The sequence below is a fragment of the Gossypium raimondii genome, chromosome 10 (assembly GCF_025698545.1).
Source record: "Gossypium raimondii isolate GPD5lz chromosome 10, ASM2569854v1, whole genome shotgun sequence".
Lineage (NCBI taxonomy): Eukaryota > Viridiplantae > Streptophyta > Magnoliopsida > Malvales > Malvaceae > Gossypium > Gossypium raimondii.
Genome location: NC_068574.1, coordinates 13,093,445 through 13,117,222, shown reverse-complemented (window position 1 = coordinate 13,117,222; position 23,778 = coordinate 13,093,445). Strand labels below are relative to the sequence as shown.

General features: G+C 32.3%; 2 protein-coding genes and 1 long non-coding RNA gene across 5 annotated transcripts; 2 read left to right on the top strand and 1 right to left on the bottom strand.

The window, feature by feature from the left end:
• The first annotated feature begins 1,110 nt into the window (after positions 1-1,110).
• LOC105777334 (putative clathrin assembly protein At4g40080) lies at positions 1,111-2,563 on the top strand. The gene is made up of 2 exons (XM_012600557.2): positions 1,111-1,640; positions 1,739-2,563. Exons 1-2 carry the CDS (start codon positions 1,207-1,209, stop codon positions 2,382-2,384), a joined length of 1,080 nt encoding a protein of 359 aa, XP_012456011.1. The 5' UTR covers positions 1,111-1,206; the 3' UTR covers positions 2,385-2,563.
• Positions 2,564-7,000: 4,437 nt separating this feature from the next.
• Positions 7,001-11,282, bottom strand: LOC105775095 (protein DETOXIFICATION 27). Its single transcript, XM_012597633.2, has 8 exons — positions 10,981-11,282; positions 10,269-10,810; positions 10,048-10,134; positions 9,894-9,950; positions 8,044-8,282; positions 7,828-7,946; positions 7,300-7,389; positions 7,001-7,221 (listed from the first exon to the last, which is right to left on the bottom strand). The coding sequence occupies exons 1-8, from the start codon at positions 11,257-11,259 to the stop codon at positions 7,156-7,158; spliced, it is 1,479 nt and encodes a 492-aa protein (XP_012453087.1). The 5' UTR covers positions 11,260-11,282; the 3' UTR covers positions 7,001-7,155.
• A 7,972-nt stretch (positions 11,283-19,254) lies between these two features.
• LOC105778570 (uncharacterized) lies at positions 19,255-20,462 on the top strand. 3 transcript variants are annotated; one of them, XR_001128789.2, is made up of 4 exons: positions 19,255-19,486; positions 19,648-19,756; positions 19,836-19,931; positions 20,146-20,462. It is a non-coding gene; the product is annotated as an uncharacterized LOC105778570 (long non-coding RNA). The 3 variants fall into 3 exon arrangements; XR_001128788.2 differs by having other exon boundaries at positions 19,256-19,486; positions 20,185-20,462; XR_001128787.2 differs by having other exon boundaries at positions 19,261-19,486; positions 19,836-20,462.
• Positions 20,463-23,778: the final 3,316 nt, after the last annotated feature.

The following is a 23,778-nucleotide window of genomic DNA, read 5'->3' as shown; positions in this document are numbered from 1 at the left end:
AGAGAGATGACCTTGTAGAAAGGCATTGTTGATATCAAGTTGATGAAGAGACCATCCTCGACTAACAGCAAGATTGAGAACTAAGCGAACAGTGGTAGTTTTGACAACTAGACTGAATGTGTCATGATAATCAACACTAGGATGTTAATGGAACCCCTTAGCAACTAGTCGCGCTTTGTACCTATCAATTGAGCCATCAGGTAAATGTTTAATTCTGAAAATCCATTTACACCCTACAAGATTTTATGTTGAATCAGGGGGAACAAGTTCCCATGTCCCATTATGCACACCCTATTTCCCCATATAATTATATATTATTTTGGGAATTTTTTAAGTTACAAGTGCAATCATATTTATAAAGTACAAATAATACATATTATTCGATTGAGTCTGAGTTCGATTGGCATCGACATTGTTGCCAGTGCAGGAGGGCACGGGTTCGAGTGCGCTAAAGCGCATTATCTTTCTATTTAAGGGTTGGGGAGTGGCTATAGCTAATTCTAGACATTATATCAAAAAAATACACATTCAAATAATTATCACTAGGATTAACTATTCAAAAACATGATCACTAATAACAAGAATATAACTAGACAAGGTCCACACAAAAAATTCAAAATTAACCAAGAATCTAGGTGATTTATATAAAATAAAATTAAAAATTTTAATATTTCAACCTTACCATAAAATTAATACTTTATTTTAAAGAAATTTAACAAGTTACTAAAATAAACTTTGAACTCATAACCTCACTAGAAATTAATAGCTAATTAATGACGTTAATCATAAACTAACACTTTTTTTAGTTAGAAATGTATAGATAAATAACAACGCATACAGAATATAGACATATATTTTAATAAAGTCTAAACTTGAATAAGTTATTCCATAGTTTTCTATAATATAGGATTTGGCCCAACATGTTTGCAAAAGTCAGAAAGGTTTTCTTTTTATATTATAAATAATTTTAAATATTATATTAGAAAAAGACATAAATTTTAAAATTTTCAAGAATTAATTTGAATAAAAAATGTCACACTCCAACGTAAAACAATGATCAGATTTCAACTTGGACAACCTCCTATATAGGAGAAGTTAGACAAGTAAAGCAAATAATTTAACATTAAAAATATCCCCATACGGGCTTTTCCTTTTAAAGAAAAAGTAATAAATTTACGTTCACGTTTCTTGCTCCTCTGTTCTTCAATGGGGCGCGTAAAAGTTTTCAGAGATTTGATCGGAATCATCAAAGACAAAGCCTCTCAAAGCAAAGCTGCTTTGATTTCCAATCCCAGAACCTTATCTCTCCACCTGGCCTTACTCAGAGCCACCACCCATGACCCCTTCTCCCCACCCGATCCCACACACTTGGCCACTCTTCTTTCCTTCGGTCACTGCTCACGTGCCACCGCCTCCACCGCCGTCGACGCCATCATGGACCGCCTTCAAACCACCCGCGATGCCGCCGTTGCCATCAAATGTCTCATCACTGTTCATCACATCGTTAAACGTGGCAGCTTTATTCTTCAAGATCAGCTTTCTGTTTACCCTTCCACCGGTGGCCGTAACTACCTTAAACTATCGAATTTCAGAGACGATACGACGCCGTTAACATGGGAACTTTCTTCTTGGGTTAGATGGTATGTTTCTACTTTTTTTTTTTTTTGTTTTGGTTTAATTGTGTAAAAATATGTAATTTTAATATCAAAATTATAACAACTGTAAACGAAATTTGCAGGTATGCTTTATACCTTGAAAACCTGTTGTCAACTTCAAGGATTTTGGGGTTCTTTCTATGTTCAACTTCAAGCAGTGTAGATAAAGATACAGAAGAAGACAAAGTATCATCCCTTATAAACACCGACTTGCTTAAAGAAATAAACTCTTTGGGGAATTTGATCGAACAGATTGCCAAAAAGCCAGATTCTTTGAATTCTAATGGCAACGTATTGGTAGATGCGGTCCTGGGGTTGGTGGGAGAGGACTACTTATCATCAATCAACGAGGTTTCAATTCGGGTCAGTGAGTTCAAGGAGAGACTCGATTGTTTGGGCTTTGTTGACTCGGTTGAGTTGGTGTGTGTTTTGAGAAGTCTGGAGGAATGTAAGGAGAGATTGTCAGCACTTTCGCAGAGGAAGAAAGTGATGATTGAGTCGGTTTGGGGTTCAATAAATGAGGTAAAGGATCAAATTGGGAACAGTAAGGCGTATAAAGAAGATGAAGGGAGATTGTTGATGATGGGAAGGAGGAACAAGGTGAGTGAGTCGGCTCGGTTTGGGGAGCGAGTTGTGATGAAGCATAGCGGTAATTCAGTGAAGTTCTCTTCAGGAAGGTTTCTGAGTTTCAATGACTTTTCTTTTCCAGCATATGCGTCGATGGAGTGACGTGGGTGATTGGGGTTGTAAAATATAGCCTGTAAAAATCTATTTAAGGCTTGAATTAATGTAATAATTTTGATCTTGAATGCCCTATTTGCAATTGCAATTGCAATGGTAATGTATGAGTCTTCAATGCCCTATTTAGCTTTTGTTCTTTTCAGTTCTTTATAATAGACATCTTTTTTCAATAAATTTATCCGATTCTTTGAAAAGGAAAATCAATATAAAAGATAGAAATGAAATTAGATTTGTGTGTTGGTATACATAATATTAAATTTAATTCTCAACTTTTATATCTTTTATCATTTCGACTTTTTTTTGAGTTAAAGTTAGTCATTAATATTTCAAAAAAAAGAGAAGAAAGCCATACCTCTTTTTTAACATAATTTCTTCATAAAACATTGTTTTTAATGGCGTTGATGTGGCAATCAACATGTACTTCATAATCGACATTTACACTATTCGCTTTATATGTCATGTTAACAAATAAAATAATAAAATAATAATTCATATAAATGCAAAAAAGTCAGCATAAAGTACATGTAAATCGTCAAGCGAACTGTCAATGTTTAAAAATTTAACGTTAATGGTTAAAAAAAGTTGAATTAAATTATAATAAAGGGATAAAATAAATAATTATAAAATTAATTAGTGAAAGTGAAAGTGAATGATAAGGGTACATAATAATATTTTCCCTCATGTAAAGCATAAGATAGAAAAGGTAGGAAATTGTAATGAATAAGTGATGTTCCTTTCTTACAGTTAATTATGCCCAAAATTGAAGGCATAAAAAGGAAGCACATGATGAGTTAGGTTTGTTTCCATTATCATTTATCATGACCCACCCTCTTATCCTTATCAAACAACTCTCCCTTTTTTTATTTTCCCAATAATATCTACTTTTATTCATTTTAAATTTTAAGGTTAAATCAAAATTAATAAAATTTGAGATTAATTAAATACAATATATTTTAGCATTGCATCTAACACTTGTAGGTAGACAATTCGCTATCTATCACCTAATCTAATATTTTTGATATATATTTTAAACATTATCCTTCTTTAAAATTTTAAAAGTTATATATGTAAAAAAAGATAACTTCACCTTAATTAATTTATTTTATTATCTTTAAATCCACGTATGAGCATAATTTACTTTGAACATGAAAGTTTATAGTTACTAAAGTTTTAACCTTGCCTTTAAATTAAAACATCATTGATAAAAAGCTAAGTTAAATGATAAATTACATTGCTTTTTAAATATTTAATTAACTTTGGTTGGAATTGAAGCGTATTTTAAAAGAATTCCACATTACTTTTGAACAAACAGAGTTGAGAGGATAAATTTGCGCCAAATCGATGGATTCCCCTCAATAGTATTTTTGCAGTCCAAGAGATTTATCTTGAAAACTTACTTCACTCCACTTCCTATTTTCTCTCCCATAGATATAATAACATGTTCACACGCCTCAAGTTCTGATTCCTGTTTCCTTTCATTCTAATACCAACCTTAACATTTTCTTTTTCTTTTTCATTACAACCATTCAAATGATGATTACATAAAATAAATGAGTTAAATATTATTTTAATTATAATAGTAGTAAATTTTATTTATTTTACCAAAGAAATCAAATATTTATTTTATAATACTTCAATGTGTAATTAATAAATAATTTTAAAAACAGAGACATATGCAATTGGTGGGCCGTCCATGAAACCAGAATTTTTAAGCAAGGAAGGCCGACGTATGCAGGTGGATGAAGGAGAAAATAAGGAAATTGGGCCCCAGTCCCACCTGCATTTAAACCTATTACTACTTGTGCACATACTTTACCAGAATCAAATCATAAAGTGACAATTATTGAGGATAATAAAGTCGTAGTGGGCCAGCCTAGTCATGAAAGCAATTTGTTGGTACTGGGTCAGCCCCAATCATGAAAGCCATTCGTTGGCTTCTTCTTCAAAAACCCCATGCATGCAACGAGAAAGTTGAGCAGTGCCGGCTTATCTAGGGGTTGGAGGGCACTGGCACCCTCTAAGATGTAAAATTAATCCTTTAGTTCTTTTAAAATTTTAAAAAATTTAAATTAGTAAAGATAAAATTGTTCATTTCTAAGATTTTATTTTTCGAGGAGGTCTGTTGGATCTTAGTTGTGTAAGTCCAAAATTTACATGGGGAAGATTGTTTTGTCTTAAGATTGTTGGACAAAACACGTTAGCGTACAAAATAATTAAATATAAATAAACCCATATATTATATATAATGTAAAATATAAATAGAATAATTTATATTTAAGTTGTCAAATACGTAAATCAATAAATAAACCATAACAAAAGTTGAAATCGAAAATAAGAATAGAGATTTACTAAACATTGAGGTCTGTTTAACACAATCTCTTAAGACAAATTCAGCCGCTCCTACGGTACTTGGAGAAACGTTGGTCGAATGTCTCCTAAGATACAACAACACAATAATCAAAGCAGTAGCACCTCTGTAGCGATCAACGAACAAACAATGCATTTTTCTATCACCGGAACGTTTGAAAAATACGGAGAGGAAAAGAAGAGTTTTGAGAGCAATAAAAATTCGATATGAGAGAAAATGAGAGTGTAAAATTTTACAGAATTCATATCCTTTTATAGGAATTGAGAATGTTAGAATTTTGGAAATTTCCACAAAATCTGCCACTAATGAGCCAATAAATCAATTTGATTAAAAAATGATTGAAATCAAATAAATAAGATAAATGTCCTTACATAAACAAATTCTGTCTGCTGAGGAAAAATAATTTTGTGCCCACTTTGGGCTCAACCAGTCCGAACATTTTGCATCACCCACGTCGTGCAAATGCACCCCCAGCCCGTCGAGCGTGCGAGGCAAGGTTTCAAGCTTAGTCATTCAATCACCTTTTAAGAAGGTTCCCATATATAAACACATTCCACACTTGGTATTTAACCAATGTGAGATCTAAGCCTTTACTTTTCCTCAACAAATATTTCCAAGTAGCTTACTTTGAGTATCAATTTATCATTCATACTCAACCATTTTGAGCATATGATATATCGTTGTAAAGGTCTCATGGAGTAGAATATGAAACCATAATTTTATGATTCAACTCTCCACCTTTACCTATTGAGAATATGACTCAAAGTTCCCATAAAATGTAATTTTTTCAATAGTTCTCACGTTCTAGTTCGAGATATGGCGACTGAGAATGGACAGTGGGCATGAAATTGGTTTGCTTCTTTACTTTCGTCCCAGTGCTTGATTAAGCTTGCAACTATTCGTCCTCCTTGTGGTGAAGAGATTATGGATTGGCTCGGTTGGAAATGGGACAAGAGACGTTGGTTTACTTTAAAAATTAGAACATGTAGCCATGAATCAAATGGAATATTGTTTAAGTCCACGATGGAATTCTATGGAAATCCCGATTCCCACAACGAGTTCAGATGTTCTTATGGCCGATTGGTAAGGAAAAATTACTAACTAATGATGAAAGCGTTAAGAGACGCTTAAATTTGGATCAGAATTGTCATTATGCGGTGCTAGTGTTAAAGACATCAACCATATACCGAGGAAATGCTCGCTCGCGGTCCACTGCTGGAGCAATTTGGTCAACAAAGATAGCTTAGCAGGATTTTATAATTTAAACATTGAGGATTGGCTTGCTCTTAACCTGACCAAACTTTGGTTCTTCTCGAGTAATATGAGAGAGTGGGACATTTTCTTTTATATCACTTGCTAGTCTTTGTGGAAGAAAAGAAATGATTGCATTTTTAAATCTAACTATGTGGATAATGAAGGACTCTCATTTATTGTTGCATGAGATATAAAGATGAGATTGTATATGCCAGTCAACTGAATCAGAGGTAAGATTCCATAAAGAATTGGAGAAGATGGTTGCAACTTTCTTAATCTCCGCCACTAGTAGTAAAATGAAAAATAAATGTTGATGGTGGCCAAAACTTGGATTATGGGATAGGTATGGCAGGAGGTATGATCCGAGATGTAGCTAGTTTGGGATTTGCTAGAAACATCGGGATGTGTAGTGCGTATGAGGTAGAACCTTGGGTCATTTTGAATGGTGTTGACTAGGCTTGGAAGTTTAGATGTCTAGATATTTTGTTAGAAACAAATTGTTTGGATAGAGAATGCAATGAGCTAAATGATTACTTAGCAAAAGCAACAAAAGGAATGAGCATATGTGTTTGTTATTGGTCCCAAACCCCTAATTTTACTCTAAATGCACTACAATTTATCTGCTCTTAAACTAATTACTATGTAATAGTCTATACTGCTCTTTTTAAAGAAAGATGAATAAACAAAATAGAAAACAATAAATTTTTATTTAAAATTTATTTCACAGCATGAGAGAGGCATTTTCACAACCATAAGAACGAGTAAATCTTATCCTAAATTTCAAAAGTATAAATATTAAAATGAAATACATATACATTTTTTAAAAAAGGTGAAAAATAATGGTGTGGCCTCAAACCTACTCATTTATGACCATCAAAATTTTAAGTTTGAATATTTTACCGGAATTGACAAATATACAATACACTAAATCGATAGACGACCCGACCATAAAATCTAGAAAAGAAAAGGATGAAGAATGATATAATTATAGAAGAATTAATAGGATATTTTTGAAAAGTATTTATATGTTTATTTTGCCATTCATATTTAATACTTCATTAATATTACCATATGATAATATCATTTGAAATGAGTCCCTGTCTTCCCAATTTTTTGCAAAATGTAAAATCAGAGATATCAAACGTGTTCCAAAGATGCCTTTCTGTCAGACCACTTCTGGAGGAGCAGGTTTGCTTTCTCAGCCTGAAATCCCCAATAAACTAAAGATTGGCATTTGGAGAGAGATGAACACCAATAAGACAAGAGAAAGGTCTTAATTACCTCCTTCTGCCAATCACATCGTAAGGTAATAAGCGCCAATATCAGAGTTTGAATTGCTGTTCCTCCAAATATCATCCCACCCCAAATTCCCTGTCCATGAAAATAAATACCTAAATATTTATAACAATCATCTTATACTAAGAAACAAAGGTGAGATTATTTCATTTAACTCTACTTACAGACGAGTTGAGATCTCAACAATTAGTTTTAAAATAATTGGACTCCAACACCCCTCATAATTCAATCTTGTTTATTCATAAGATTTACTCGGATTTAAATAAATACTAAATCTCTAAGCCCAAGACCTTAGATATTTATTTACAATAATTATATCTAAATAAAATTATTAGTATTTATTTGCAACCCTTTCATATTTTCTATTTAATTCGATGATGATGTATTAAATATTATACTAAAACAATATTATCTCTAATAAAAAAAATCAAAGATTCAAATCTCTATAAAAATAAATAATTTTTGCAAGACAAATGATTTTTTAATAACGGACAGTTACATATTTTAACTTACCATGACTCCTAGGTGGAAACCCCACCCCATAAAAAATCCAAGTGGAACCCCAATGAGATAATAGCAACCCAAATTTATGTAAGCCACGTAGGATTGCCATCCACATCCAACAGCCACCCCTACACCACCAAAATTACCAAAAATAGAAAATAAGGTTTTGACAGCCCAATCCATCCAAGGTGATCGTAGAACATATGATGAATAAGAAATGAATACCGGATAGAATAGGCTGAACACTGTTGAGCAGAACAGTGAAGGCTAAGAGAAAAGAGAGGTTGGTGACTGCTTTCAAGACAGGGTCACTTGTAGAAAATATGAGAGCAAATTTATCATGCAATATCATAATTAGCAACCAGAAGAAGATGCCTATTAGAATTGATGTCACCACTGAAACTGTTGTTGCAAACTTGGCTCCTTTCCCATTCCCTGCTCCAAGCTCATTTGCCACTCTCACACTGCATCCATCCAAATCTAATGTTGTTCATCATTCTAAAATCTAAATCAACCAGTTTTGTAGTTTATCAGAACTTTAAGCCTTCAGAAAGGCAAATCTTTGTCCTTTTCTTGTTTATCATTTTCAAATTCAATGAACCGCTGTTGTCATTGGCAGATTATAACACCACTCTTGTCCTTTTTGTATCAAATACAACAAATTTCATATACTGAAATTCAATCTCAAAATCTGTTCCCCAAAAAAGAAAGTATACAAATTCAATTGGGATAAATCTTAGAATCTGTTTCTTTCATGAATGATTTAGGAAATTCTTTTATGAAAAATAATTTGATCAACAAGATAACTTATAAATTAACGAAAAATCTTGTAAATTGATTTTACCTTTTCAAAAGAGCAAGTCATTTTTGAAAACACAACTTTTTGTAAATAATTTTACTTTTATATAAAAATTAAATTAAATCAAACACAATATTGTCATAATAATATTTTTTCACTGTAAATTTTAAAATATTTTATATAATGCTCAATATTATTTTTATACAACGTTCAATATTAATTATTTATATTTAACAACATAATAAATTATTAATATAATTAATTGTTTTAATGAATTATTTGATATTACAAATTTATTTTAATAATAAATTATAACAACAATAATTTTAAATTTTGAGTAATATTATTAATATATTATTAAATATTTATATTAATATTCTAATAATAAATATATTAAAATTTATAAATATTTATAAAAATATTTTATATCATAAAATATGAATATTTCAATTATTTAAATATATGTATTTGTTTAAGCATTAATAATGTTTAACTTCATTCTTCTACTCCACCTTTAATGTGTTATTACTCACTCTTATATATTTAAAACATATAATTTAAATTAAGTTTATTAAATGATTTAAATTAATTTTAATTAAACATTATTTATTATTTATTATTAAGTTCAAATATGATGATATTATTATAAAATAATATCTTATTATAAAATAAATTTCATCTAGAGAAAATGCTATTATAAATTTATAATGTTTTGTTGCAAATATATTTGTATTTAGACTTATTCATGGATCAAGTGACCAACCCAGCTCAACTTGGCGGGATTGAGTCATAAATTTTGTCTGTCTAAAGAAAATGCTATTATAATGTTTTGTAGCAAGTATATTTATATTTAGACTTATCCATGGATCAAGCTCAACTTGACAAGATTGGGTGAAAAGCTTTTGCCCTCTTACGAGGGCGACCCGAACCAAATTTAAATTAAACAATTTTAAATATTTTTATTTTGAATGTGATTGTAAAATAATATATTTTTTATATATTATTAAATTTTAAGTAATGATACGAGTTATTTGGATGGGTTGAGGGGGCTTGGGTCTAATTCTTTTTTAAAATTTACACACCAACTAGGCCAAACAAAAAAATAAGGGGAAAATATTTTAATCAGAATCATTTAAAAACCATAAAATAATCTATTTTTGGAAGATTGTGGTGAATAAAAATAACATTTTTGGTGTAAAAAGTATATAATTTAAAAATCTGAAGATAAAAATATATAAAAGTAAAAATAGAAAAGTAAATGTATAAAAGAAGATACCCGGTACCAGCAAAGAACGCGAGAGGAATCATCATCTCCCATCCATTAATTGTCATGCTATGCCAAAATAAACCAATAAACACTTTAATTAACTGAAGCTACGTATGTTAATAAGGTGTTCTGTAAGTATACCAAATGACATGAAAAAAGTTACCAGATGGACAAAGCATCGACGGCTATCTTGGCGTTTTCCAGATTTCCAGTCATCAATATTAGTATTCTATAGTACCAGTTTTCCAAGCTGTAGATTTCATTAAAAGTGATGTTATGATAAACAATATCAATTTACTCCAAAGGAAATTATTGAATTCAATTGGCTTTGTGCCCTTTGCTTATTAATTTTACTTATTTGCAAAGCATAGAAGAATGAAGTACCAAAGCATGACCCCAGAAGCTGCAGAGAGTTTGATGAATCCCCAAAGACCAGAGAAAGCTTCCATGGAGAAACCGGTCCAAGTTGAAGGACAGCCGCCACAAACAGTGTAACCCAAGTGGCCGAAAACCAAAACCCACCACGAAAAATTCATGCTAACCACCGTCCCAACCACACCCACTCGAAACCTATACACTAACACCCAGCTCACGATCCCATGGACCACAAGAGCCACCAATGAGACCCAAGCCGTCACCATGTTTTTCAGCTGACACTGCAAGAATCTTTGGAGTGGGAACTGTAATGCAAAGCTGAAATGAAGTGGAATCATCCAAATAGCAACCATCCCCGATAGCTCAGCAACATCATTAGGCTGTCCCAATAGTTTCAATACGGGTGAAGCAAAGAGATATAAAGGCAATAGCAAAACACAACACATGGAGAGAATGATCCATGAACGTTGCATGTAGATTCCCAACATGTAGTATTTCTTTGCTCCAAAGGCTTGCCCACATAGGGTTTCAAGTGCACTCGCCATCCCCAACTAAAATTAAAAAAGAAAAAAAAAATCATATCGGAGAATTAAACATTTTAAAGCTGAATCCAAGCCTCAAGTTTCACTTGATAGACCTAAATGGATTTGTATTATAGTGATGTACGTGACTTGAGATCCATAATAAATTGCAATGGAAGTAAATACATATATGTATGTACCAAAAGGCCAAAGTTGAAGCCGACGATGACATTATTTGCGATGGAAATGGCAGCAAGCTCAAGGTCACCAAGGTGGCCGGCGAAGGCTTGAGTGATAACCAGTATGGAATAAGAGGCGAGGCGGTTGAAGATTGCAGGGCCGACTATCCTCCATAGTTTCTTTGATTCAATCCATACCCTTTCCCTAAGGGGTCCATTCTCATAATCTTTTTCTGTTGATGCTAAATCATCGATCAATGGAACCTTTGCTTCCTCCAATGCACCACCGTTTCCCGACATTTTATCTGCTAATACCACTTTGCTTTATCCACTCAAGCATTTATATATATGCAATATTTATGCATACATCTATCTATAGACTATAGTGGCAGCTTGAGCTGTGACTCATAAATTGTAACACAAATTTTGAACTAAGATTGTGAAACCACGTGTTGTCTTTGAATCATATACACATATACATGTTTAACATATAAACGTATATATAACTCAAAAGTTGGTATCTATGTCATTGCTCACCGCATGATATTTTGTCAGCATTATTATTCACACCGGACTGATAGAGCTAAAAGCTAAAATGAAATAAAATTACTATAATTTGAGAGAGAGTTATGTTTCTTTTTATTATACCATGCTGATTTTTACTCATAATTTCTTTTGAAGGAAAAATATATTTAAAATATTTAAAATTGTAGTTATGATATCAACTGCATTAAAAAATTCATTATTTTAACATTAATATTTTATTTTACTACTTCAGCCTTCAACTTTCAAAATTTAGTCAAATTAATTTGTTATTGACATATATACTTTAGATCTAAGTCAATTTGACATTTGGTGCCAGAGATCGAAGAAAAAAAACTATTTGGATTTTAATTTACAGATTTGTGACGTTCAAAGTTGTTTCATGAAAAAAACTGAACGGTAAAAGAGAAGGAAAATGAGAGTTTTTTATTAGTACAGATGGTGCGAACATAGAAGGTCATACATCAATAGTTCTAATAGCCCAGTGACTTAAATAAAAACTTTCAAATAGTTGATGACCATTTTATAACTTTTTAAAATTTAGTGACCAAAACGTAAACTTACTAATAATTTAATGACTTTAAATATAATTTACCCTAAAAAAACTTGTCATAAAACAATTTATTTAAAGAAAATTTAAATAAATACACTCATTTTATCAGCATAGTTGTTGAACTGTACTAAACCAACATGCAGACAAAATGTTTGAATCAGTTGGGCTGCGAACCTGTTTTGAACTCATTTTGGTTGAGCTAGTAATTAAATTGATTGAACCAAATTATATAATTTTATAATATTTTTATTTAATTTTTATAAAATTTTAATAATTTCTTTAATTGAAAACTAGATTGACAGTCAAATGATCAGACTGAAAATTATTGGGTTGATCAATTTGACCATTAGTTCAATTCCAAAAACCATGTCTATAGGTTAAAAAAATGTCCTTTGAATTATGTGTAAGCTCCCATATTCACAAATGACTAATCCAAGCTTATTTAGGTTTACCAATTTTATTTATTTTATTTTTTAAAATATAAAATTTTATTTAATATTTAGTGATTATATATTTTTTACTAAGATTATATAAATTTTTATTATATTTGAACACACATAACTTAATATATATTTTAATATTTACATTATAGTATAATCACTACAACAAAACATGACAAAGGTGACAGATGACTTGAGACGTGTCGGGATTGCATCTTCTTAAATTTACTCGCATCAATATGTAGAGATACACATAAGTAGCATCTCTTTAGGTAGGCACTGAAGAGATATCACCGCGGCACGTCTCCTTAGGCCTAACTTAAGGAGACGCAACATAAGGAGACGCTTCTGTTGCGTCTCCTTGGAACTAACCAATGGAGGCACTAGGCTGCATCTCTCTGGATTACCTATGGAGACGCTATCTCGTGTCACTTAAGCTGTTGATTGTAAAGACATCAATCATCATCTCTGTAGGTCTCTAAATTATTTTGCACAACTTAAACACCGAAGTGTTCTGTTATTGCTTTCTTCATAGGTCTCTTGAATCTTGCTTTATTTCTTCCAACGCCAATCTCTCATTGTCCCTAATTTTCGCTTCCTTAGGAATTCACGATCTTGGAGTAGAGACAATGGTATGTACACCTTCACTATCTTGAAAATTTATCCATCCATATGATTTCAAATTCACTTATATCAAGTTTAATGGTGTTTTTTTTTTGTTTACTTTTATGTATATAATCCCAAATATCCATTGCATGAATGAATTTGTGATATAAATATTTCATCTGTACATATGCAAATAATAAATAACTTTGTTACTAAACATGCACCTTATATATATATATATATTTGTTGAAATGGGTAAGCCATTGTATTGTTTATGATGTAGACATTGGACAAAACTTGGGTTGATGCTCCCAGATTCAGCATGGTTTACATGAATGGAATAACTTAGTTCAATATGCTACTAATAACTGCACAAACAACCAGAACATATATTGTCCGTGCAAGAAGTGCTCTAATAAAGTTCTCCCCCGTCCCGAAGCTGTACATGATCATCTTCGTCTATATGGTTTTGCGAAGGGGTATAAGAGATGGATTTTTCATGGAAAAACTTCCACATCAATTTTGCCACTGAATTCCCCAATATGGCAAGTCATACGAGAATTTTGGAATGATACTGATGTTGATTTATGAACTAGGGACTTGATAAGGGAGGCTGTTGGATTAAATGTTCCAGTACATGACAGAACTGACTATAGTGACGGTGATCATGTTAATGGTGGGGGTCATGTTGATTCCACTTCGCTTCCTTCTGAGGATGTTGGACGAACCACCGATGAAGTTAACAATCTTATGGATGATCGTGAGGCACCTCTTTATCTCGGTTGTAAAAAATACTTTAACATATCATTCCTCTTGCGACTCTTTCATATAAAGGACTTGAATGGGTGGTCAGCAAAATCAATTACCAAATTACTGGATTTATTAAATGATGTTTTTCACACTTCACTCCCTATAACATATTATGAATCAAAGAAAACTCTTAAGAAGCTTGATCTTGGTTATATCAAGATTCATGTATATCCAAATAACTGTACATTAATATTGGGGTCTGGATGCAAATGCTACATCATGTCGAAAATGTGGGCTTTTGAAATGGGTTACAAGTGCAGCTAAAAGAATTGAAGATTTAGCTAGTGAAGCAACAACAACCCTTTCACGTCAAAAGCCTCCAAAAGTCCTCAGGTACTTTCCTTTAATCCTGAGACTGAAAAGATTATTCAAGTCATCCAAAACTGCATGACCATTCTCGTGTCAAAGATGGGCTTCTCCGATATCCCACTGATGTTGAAGTTTGCAAAGCTTTTGATGAGAGGTTTTCAGATTTTGCCTTTGACCCTCGTAATGTTTGTTTAGGATTAGCAAGTGACGGTTTCAATCTTTTTCAAAAAATGAGCACCACACATAGTACATGGAACCATGGATGTGCATGAAGGCTTCATCACTCATGTTATTGATGATAATACCAGGTGAAAAAGGTCTCGATAATGAACTTGACATATACTTGCAACCATTAATTAACGAATCGGAACAACTTTGGGATGGTGTAAGTGCATCTGATGTATCTAAGAATGAGATATTCATTTTACGTGCTTGTCTCATGTGGACCCTCAATGATTTTTAAGCATATGCAAACCTGTTAGGCTGGAGTACTAAAGGGTGTGTCGCATGTCTAGTATATGCAAAGTCAATCGATTTTTGATGGCTACATAAGGAGAGGAATTTTTGCTACATTGGTCATCGTCGATGGCTTCCCTTAGATCATCCATTCAGGCATTAAAATATGATTTTGATGGAATGGCAGAGCACTGTCATGCTCCTATCTCCCCTCATGGCTTTGATATTTTACAAGAACTTGATGGTATTATGTTTTCTTAGGGAAGGCATCCAAGTACGCATGTTGGTTATTAGACTTGGTAAGTTCTTATCTTAAAATATAATGCATTTAGTATAGATTAATCATATTAATACAAAATTTAGTAAAATGTCTTTTATTTTCCATTGATGTTCTGTAGGTTCCACAGTTGGTGAATGATAATGCACTTTCAGAAGTAATTGCTCTTACCTGTGGCCTTAATGAAAAAATGGAGTATTTCAATAGATACATTGTTAATGGGTTCCAGTTCCACATGAATAAATGTGGCAAATTTTGTACTACTCAAAATAGCGGCATCATGGTTGTAGCAAATGGCCGAAGTTACTATGGGGTTGTAACTCGCATGTTTGATTTGGATTACTATTGAAGTTTTAAGGTAACTCACATGGAATGTGATTGGGTTGATGTACATTCTTCAAAGGGTCTCACATAAGATGAGAATGGATTCACTTTGTTGAAATTTTCCAAGTTGATCTATACAGGAGTGTTGCTAAAGGATGAGCCTTTCATATTTCCTTCTCAAGCAACAAGTTTTTTGTATTGAAGATAGGAAAAGCAATGGATGGTTTCATGCAATATTGACCAAGCCAAAAGACCTATATGAATCAATGTCAACAACAATTACAAATAATGAGGATGATGATTCTTATACATATGATCTATGATGGAAGCTGACATGCTTTATGTTCATATTTTAATTATGTGTAGAAGGGTATATTGTAATTGAAATATATGTTTTTGTATATTGGTCATTCTATAATAAGAGCTATTGTTAATGGACTTCAGAGTACTCATTATACATATATATATATACATAGTTAGCTCGTTCTCTTTGTTCTGTCATAAGTCGTTTAAGCTCGTAGAAGATGCTATGCTTTTTGTACCAATGTCTTTCTTGATAAGTCCTGAACAATAGAAGGTTGAACGACATTGGAAACAACATGTCCATGCGGAGTTTTTTTTTTACAAATATGACACTTATGCTTTGTCCAAGGTTTATCATTCTTAGTTTCCATTGGAGCCAAAGTTTGGCTAAAATTTTGTTAAACCGCCTCGTTATGAAGGACTTGAGCTTGCAATGTGTCGAACTTATTTTCCAAACGCTCTTGCACTTCTTTGAAATCTTTCTGAAGTTCTTCGAACAGTGTTGTAAATTGGTCCATGGTAACCATGGATGGATCATGTTCCTCGTCCTTACTACGTGTACGTACCATTATTAGAGGCTGAAATAAAAAAAACACTAAAAAAAGAAAATTGATCAAAGAAAATTAAACCCCACTGTTATACACTCGCAATAAAAATAAACAACTCTAAGAGGAAAAGAAAAGAAGTTAAGATTTTCTCACTTGTAACTTTTAAAGAGGAATCAAACTCAATAATATTCAAAAAGATGTGGGATCACTCTCTAACAAAGCTGACCTAAGGTTCTAAGAAGCCAAAGAATAAATAGACTCCAAAGGAAGTAAATTGTGCGGAGAATGGAGAGGCAATTGTTTCTGTACTTATTAACACAAGAAGCAAAAATGTTTTAGAATGCGTAATAGAATAAGAAAAGCTAAAACCAAAACAAAAAAAAACCTTAATTCTAGAATCAAAGAAAATAATCTACCCAACTGAAAACCCGAAACAATGTAAAGCAAATTGAATTTTTTCGTTTGATGTGTTCCCAATTTTCAAAAATCACGAAATTTAAATTGAAGTCTCCTCAAACAATGTAGATCTGATCTGAAAAATTTTGGCACAAAATTTAACCCACAAAATATATTTTTTATTTTTGTTTTTATTTTTTGTATTTTTTTTGTTTTTGCACTTTTTCGATCACTTTTTTGTGGGAAATAGTTTTTATATTCTAAGAAAGTTTCAAGAATCAATATGTAAAATTTCATATCGTTTGGAAAACAATTACCCACTGAAAAATATTTTTTTCCAAAAATTTTTTTGGGTAAAAAGAAAAAAATTTGTTTTGAGGTTGTTTGTTGGAAATCAGTTTATAAGAACACAAAGAACTCCTAAAATGCCCAAATCTAATACCAAATGATAAGAAAAGGGCGTAGGAAGGATCAGGAGGATCGTATCCTGAATGTTGTTGAGATGTTCACTACCTGGTTAGCGACATGTTTGTACATTAAATGCATATTTGTGTACTTACGCATATATACATATATATACACATTATTTCCTAATTTGAATGTTGACAGAGATTGTCAAAGATTGGAGCATCATCACGTGCCCATCTAAAATTTGTTCATACTACGAGGCCAGTGACTTTTGCAGAATGAAACTGGATATGTGTAAGTCTTTCTTACTTCTTAATCAGTAATTCTCTATTTCTTTATGATAAACTTATATTTATGCATTGTTGTTTTGGTAATGATTCGCTAGGAGGAAGGAAAGCATAGAGAACTTTCTTGACTTGAACATTTTCACTATCAACATTGAAAGGATGATGGCACATTCATAAATAAGCATGTCGAGAAACTCTATGTATGTACAAGTGACCTAGACACATTGCATTGTCTGAACTATGCTTCTTTTTTACGACCATATAATAATTTGATATAATATGTTGGTTTATATTGCTTGATAGCAAGAGGCATTGACTGAACTAGAGAAAGTTGTTTTAGAAAGAAGGGAACCCATGATGTAGGAGGAGAGGACAACCCTCGAAAATGAAGTTAAGAAATTTTGATGGGTCCTAACTTGCATGGAAGGACAAGAAGATGCGACCTTGGCGTAACCCCAATAATTTTGCAGAACTCACAAAACAAAGAAACGACAGGGAAGCATCAAGAGACCAAGTGATTAATGAATTGTAGGAAAGCATGCAAAGGAATTAGTTGTAGTACGAGCTAAGAATGATGAGTTAAAACGCAAATTTGAAGATATGCGGATTGAAAATGACGAGAGATATGTTGATCTTCAAGCTGAAGTTCGAGCTCGAGACACAAAGATCAATTCAATATTTGATTCCATGCAACGAATTAATGGAAGTAAGTACTATTTTATTTTTACATATTAATTCATGCAGTTTTTGACATTCAATGTGATTATAGCCAATTGATAACAGATTTTCTCTCATATGATGATCCTTTGATGTAATGCTCGGTGATATTGGAACAAATTGTGGAGATAAGATGTGACACTTGACGACTACTATAGGTTGGTGAAGACAACATGAACTTCCTAATAATTTTGGATATGCTTGAGTTGGAATGGAGCCACAAAAAAATCACCTACTTTCTTTTTGTTCCTTTTGTTGCTATGATTGGCATTTTGTGGACATGTAATGTTAGATTTTGGTGCTCGACTTGTAAGCAAGCTACATTTGGAAACTTGATATATCAAGTTAATTTAGTTATCTGGTTATTATATTTTTTAGTGATTTATTTGTATTATTAATAATTGATTAGTAATATGGACTCAAGCTCCACTGAACATTGTACCAGAGGCAATAGAAATGCAAACCACGTCTCACTACAAACTGTGCTATAGAGGCGCACTGTGTCTCCACTAACTAGAGGTAGAGACACAAAGAATGTGTCTCCTCTAAAAAGGTTATAGAGGCGAAAATGACATGTCTCTACAGATTGAACTATAGAAACGCACATCTATGTCTTCGCTAACTAGATGTAAAGACACGAATAATGCGTCTTCTCTAACAATGCTATCAATACGAAGACAATGCGTCTTTACAGACTGAGCTATAGTGTTGCGCACATGCGTCTCCACTAACTAGAGGTAGAGGCACAATGGATGCATCTCCACTGACTAACTTATGGAGACACGTAAGTTTTTGCATTGCCAACCCTAAGAAGACATACCCAGTGGCGACACATGCGGATGCATCGCCACTCACATCGTTAAACTCTATAGCGGTGCCATTTCACGTCTTTTTAGAGTTCTCGGCACATCACTATTGACCTGTCTTATTGTAATGAATATATTTAATTTTCATATATATATAAATTACATTATATATAGAATAAACTAGAAAAATAATATATCATAAAACTTAAAAATAGATCAAGTTCGGTTTTGAATATTAAATTTCAAGCTTAACATATATACTTTAACGAAAAATATTTGATACATCGCTAATTAAATTTTTAGACTCTACAATTAAAATTAAAGGTTAATAAGTGTCCTATAGTAAAATATTAGAAAATTGTAAATATTTAAAAAAAAAAAGAAAAAGAAAACAAAGATACATATCAATTTTTTTTTTGAAAAAAGGTCGAGTCATTATCATTGCTTTAAAAGAAGAGAAATACAACAATAGAAAATTAAAAACTCAACTTCCAAGCCTAGTAAAATGCACAAAGACCCGCCTAGAAAACAGCACCTACCTACCCAAAGCAAAAGAGATAAAATCAACAGCTTTTTAATGGAATAAAACATTCTCTTTAAGAAAACATTTCCATCTCCCCTGAACCCATCCCCAAATTCCCTCGACGGTTGCCATTTCCCAGTTGTTCCATCATCTCAGATCATTGGTTGTCTTCCTTTGCCGCTTCCATCACAGACGTGGGCATTCTCTCCATCAAATAAGTGGTTTCTCCTCTACTTATACCTTCTTTTGCTAGTCAATTGGCAGTTTCATTAGCATTTCTTCCAACATATCTGAACATGCATTCCTCAAAATCTCGACTTTCTATTCTCGCATCTTCTATGTAATCTCTAATCATAGACATGTCTTCCTTTTGGTTTTGCAGTTTCTTTATCACATTGATACTATCCTCTTCAACCACCACTTTCCGAAATCCTAGATCCAGACCCATTTGGATTCCTTGAAGGCACCTAATCGCTTCTGCCGCAAAAGAGGTTGGTACATGATTGTTTATTATCATTCTCATTCCCAAATTTTTTTCCTTCTAACTCTCGCCCCACCAACCTCGAACAGGATTTGTACGAACAACCTAGAAAAGATGCATCGAAGTTTATCTTCACAAAAGACGTTTCTGGTGGCCGCATCTCTCTGGTTGGGTACGTCTGACAGGTGACGAACTTTTACCTCTTCAAGTTCCTGTAAGAATGATCTGATAAAATGCACCTTTTCTGTATTCTATCGATATTTTCTTTCATGCACCTGTTTGTTTCTGTCTCCCAGATCGCCCAAATTGCACATATTGTTATCCTGCATATATTTGTAGAATATTCTATGAACAACCAATCCATCCACTGTCTATAACACTCATTTGAATTGTTTGTAGGCCATTTGACATTTAACATGCTCCATATTTACTTGACAGCTTGACAATCACGAAAAACATGTTCTAGGTACTCTTCTCCATTAGAGCATCTAGGACATGCTGCCGAGCTCCTCAATCTTCTTTTTTGTAGATTGTTGTAAGTAGGAATGAAGTTTTTGTAAACTGTCCAGAATGTAGTTTTTATTTTTTCGGTAGCTCTGTCTGCCATAGTTTCTTGTACACTTGCTTGGATGAAATTTGGTAGAGATTAGGCACCAAATTTGTAGATTCTTATAGTAGCACCAATCTTAAATTTTGACCCATTACATTTCTTTGAAGCTTGTAGTTCTCGAAGTTTTTCACCCAGACATCATTCCAGGTCAATATTCTAATTCCCATTCCCACCCTCCAACACATGCCTAATTTGATCCATCCTTTCGCCGCCCAAACGCTCTTCCAGATATAAGAAAGATTTGTTCCTAATCTTGACTCTGTCGAAACTATTTTTATTTTGAAAAACGGGGTAATTTTTAAAACGAAAATGGAGTCGCCACCAATTTTTTTTTGAGGTGTGATCAGGTCACCTGAGATTAATCATTTTAATAAAATATTTTGATTTATTAAAATAATGAATTTGGTCTACAAAATTTGAGAAAATAAGCTCGGGGGTCGGTTATGCACGAGGAAAGATTAGCACTCTCGTAACGCCTAAAAATTGGTACCTAATTGATTAATTAACGACCTAATGTCGAAAATTTAAAAAGATTTTAAAATACGATCCTCTTTAAAAAACTTGAAAAATCTGAATAAATCAAATGCGATGTTAAGACCTTTATATCAAAAAAATCGAAACCCAGTAAGTTAGGGCACGATTTTCTCAAAGCTCCAAAGTAAATATTGCCTTATTTTTAAAAGTTTTCTTTTTTAAAATTAGGGCAAATTGACGCAATATTAAAACGATACGTAAAAATTTTGATAAAAAAAGGCAATATTAAAATATAAATAAACAATTTATAGAACACATAATGGCAATTATTTAAATTATTTAAATACTAGCATCAATAATCAAAGACCAATGAATTTAAAACAAAGAGTATAATATATATATATATATATATATATATATATAAGGCAAAATAAAATGTAAACAAATTTAAAAATAATGAATTTGAAAATGAATAATAAGAGAAAATGAAATTTGAAATCAATAATATACAAATCATTAAATAAATTATATATAAAAAGTAGGTAATATATTTATAAGTTTGGAATAAATAATATATAAAAATGAAAATAGGTAATATATAAAGTAATAATATATAAATGAGTTTAAAAATAAATATTGTGTAATAAGGAATTTAGAACAAGTTATACACAAAACATCTTAAAAATAAATGGTATATAAAATAGATAGTATAAAAAAATTTGCAATTGATAATATATGAAAAAAATTTAAAGCAAATAATCAAACAATTTAAAATGGATGATTTATAACACGAATTTTAAAAAATAAATAACATGTGTGACATAATATTAAAACAAATAAAGTATATAATTAATGGAAGAAAATAAAAGAATGATAAGAATGGTTAAATGAATGAACAATATGTAAATAAGAAAGTTGATGGATAAATAAACGAATAAAAGTAAAAGAATAATTAATGATTAAACAATTAAATGGACAAATAAAAAAATGTTAAAAAAATACTTAAGTCAGCCTAACTTTCACAATATGAATATTCAACTAAATTTCTCCACCAAAATCCAACTCAAATGAAAGTAACTTAAAAAGAAACGAAGATGAACGAAGAATAAAATAAGAACAAGCCACAGAAAATAAGAACGCAAGAGAGGGAGAAATTTGAGTGAATGCTCTTAAGAATTATTATTGCTCCAAACTCAATTGTTTTACAATGAAGGGAGAGGCCTTTATTTATAGTTGAGCCTCTCCAAATCTAACGGTATACATTAATTACATCAACGGCTAAGATTAAAGAATATCTACAAATTAAATCTCTAAGATTACAAAATTATATATTCTAAGATTGCATATCATATCTAAGATTGCATATCCTTGAAGATTATGTTTCCATATGCGTCAAGCTTGTAGATGGACCTTCAACATTTTCAAGTAATGAGCCATTCCGATCGGACCAAATGATATAATTTTGGACTGAACTTGGACTTTATTTTATTATTTTGAATTTTTTTTTGTAAGCCTGAGCTAAATTGGCCTATTACAGACTTCATAAAATCAAAATTCGAGTAATATTTCGCTTTCAAAGTAGGTGCCAGTAATGAATTTGGATAACATAACAAATGCCATCCTTGCTTTGCTAGTAGTGCTATGTTAAATTTGACTAAACCCCGAAAGCCTAGACCACCCTCCTCCTTTAACATGCGTAAATATTTTCAATTACACCAATGAATGCCTCTTTTACCACCAAAATTTACCAATAATTTGTTCCATTTCACCACACAGATTTGGCAAAAAGAAAAAGCATGACATTGGATAAGTAGTAATAGCTTGTAAAATGCTTTTGATGAATACTTGTTTACCTCCTTGAAAGAGAGGTTTTATGGGGCAAATTACTAAAAAAACTCTTTTTTTTCAAAATTTACCGAAATGGGCCAATTATTTAATTATTTACCGGAATGGTCTATTTTCCGCGAAATCGCGTCCACGTCAGCGCGATGTCAGGGTATGCGCCAGGAAATCCCGTCCACGTCAGCGCGATTTGCTGACGTGGAAGCAAATCGCTCCCTCTAGGACGCAATTTGCTGACGTGGATGAACAGTTTATGTTTTTTAGCTTGGAAAACTTTGAAATGCCATAACTTTTCGCTCGGTTGTCCGATTGAGACGATTTTTTTTTGATTTCGAATAACTTTTTGAGATCTGTGCTACGACAAATAGCCAAGGCGGTTTGTCATTTTGTTGAAAAGATCCTTTCTTTTCCCTAAATTTCTATTTTTTCGGTTTAAAATTGAATTTTGAAACATTCAAATCATTATTTTCCTTATTTATTTGAAGTAAGCACCGGATTTTTTTTTACAGAATTGTTGTATTATTTTTCCTGATTTGACACGTGTATGGAATAGGTCCGATAAATCGATTTTTTTTATTTCGAATAACTTTTCAAATAACTGTTATTATCTTAATTATATTACTTACGTTCTAACGATTTATCGAAATTTAGGGGCAAGAAAGGATCTTTTTCGACGAAAACTGCGGCAAACCGCCTTCGGCAGTTTGTTAGCGCGTAGATCTCGAAAAGTTATTCGAAATAAAAAAAAATCGTCTCAATCGGACAACCGAGCGAAAAGTTATGGCCTTTCAAAGTTTTTTAAGCTAAAAAACATAAACTGTTCATCCATGTCAGCAAATCGAGTCCTAGAGGGAGCGATTTGCTTCCACGTCAGCAAATCGCGCTGACGTGGACGCGATTTCCTGACGCGTACCCTGACATCGCGCTGACGTGGACGCGATTTCGCGGAAAATAGACTATTCCGGTAAATAATTAAATAATTGGCCCATTTCGGTAAATTTTGAAAAAAAAAGGGATTTTTTTGGTAATTTGTTTGTCAATCTATCTTTCAAATTCTGGAATCCACGTTTTTTCTGTCCACCCACCATGTTGGCTCATACTTTAAA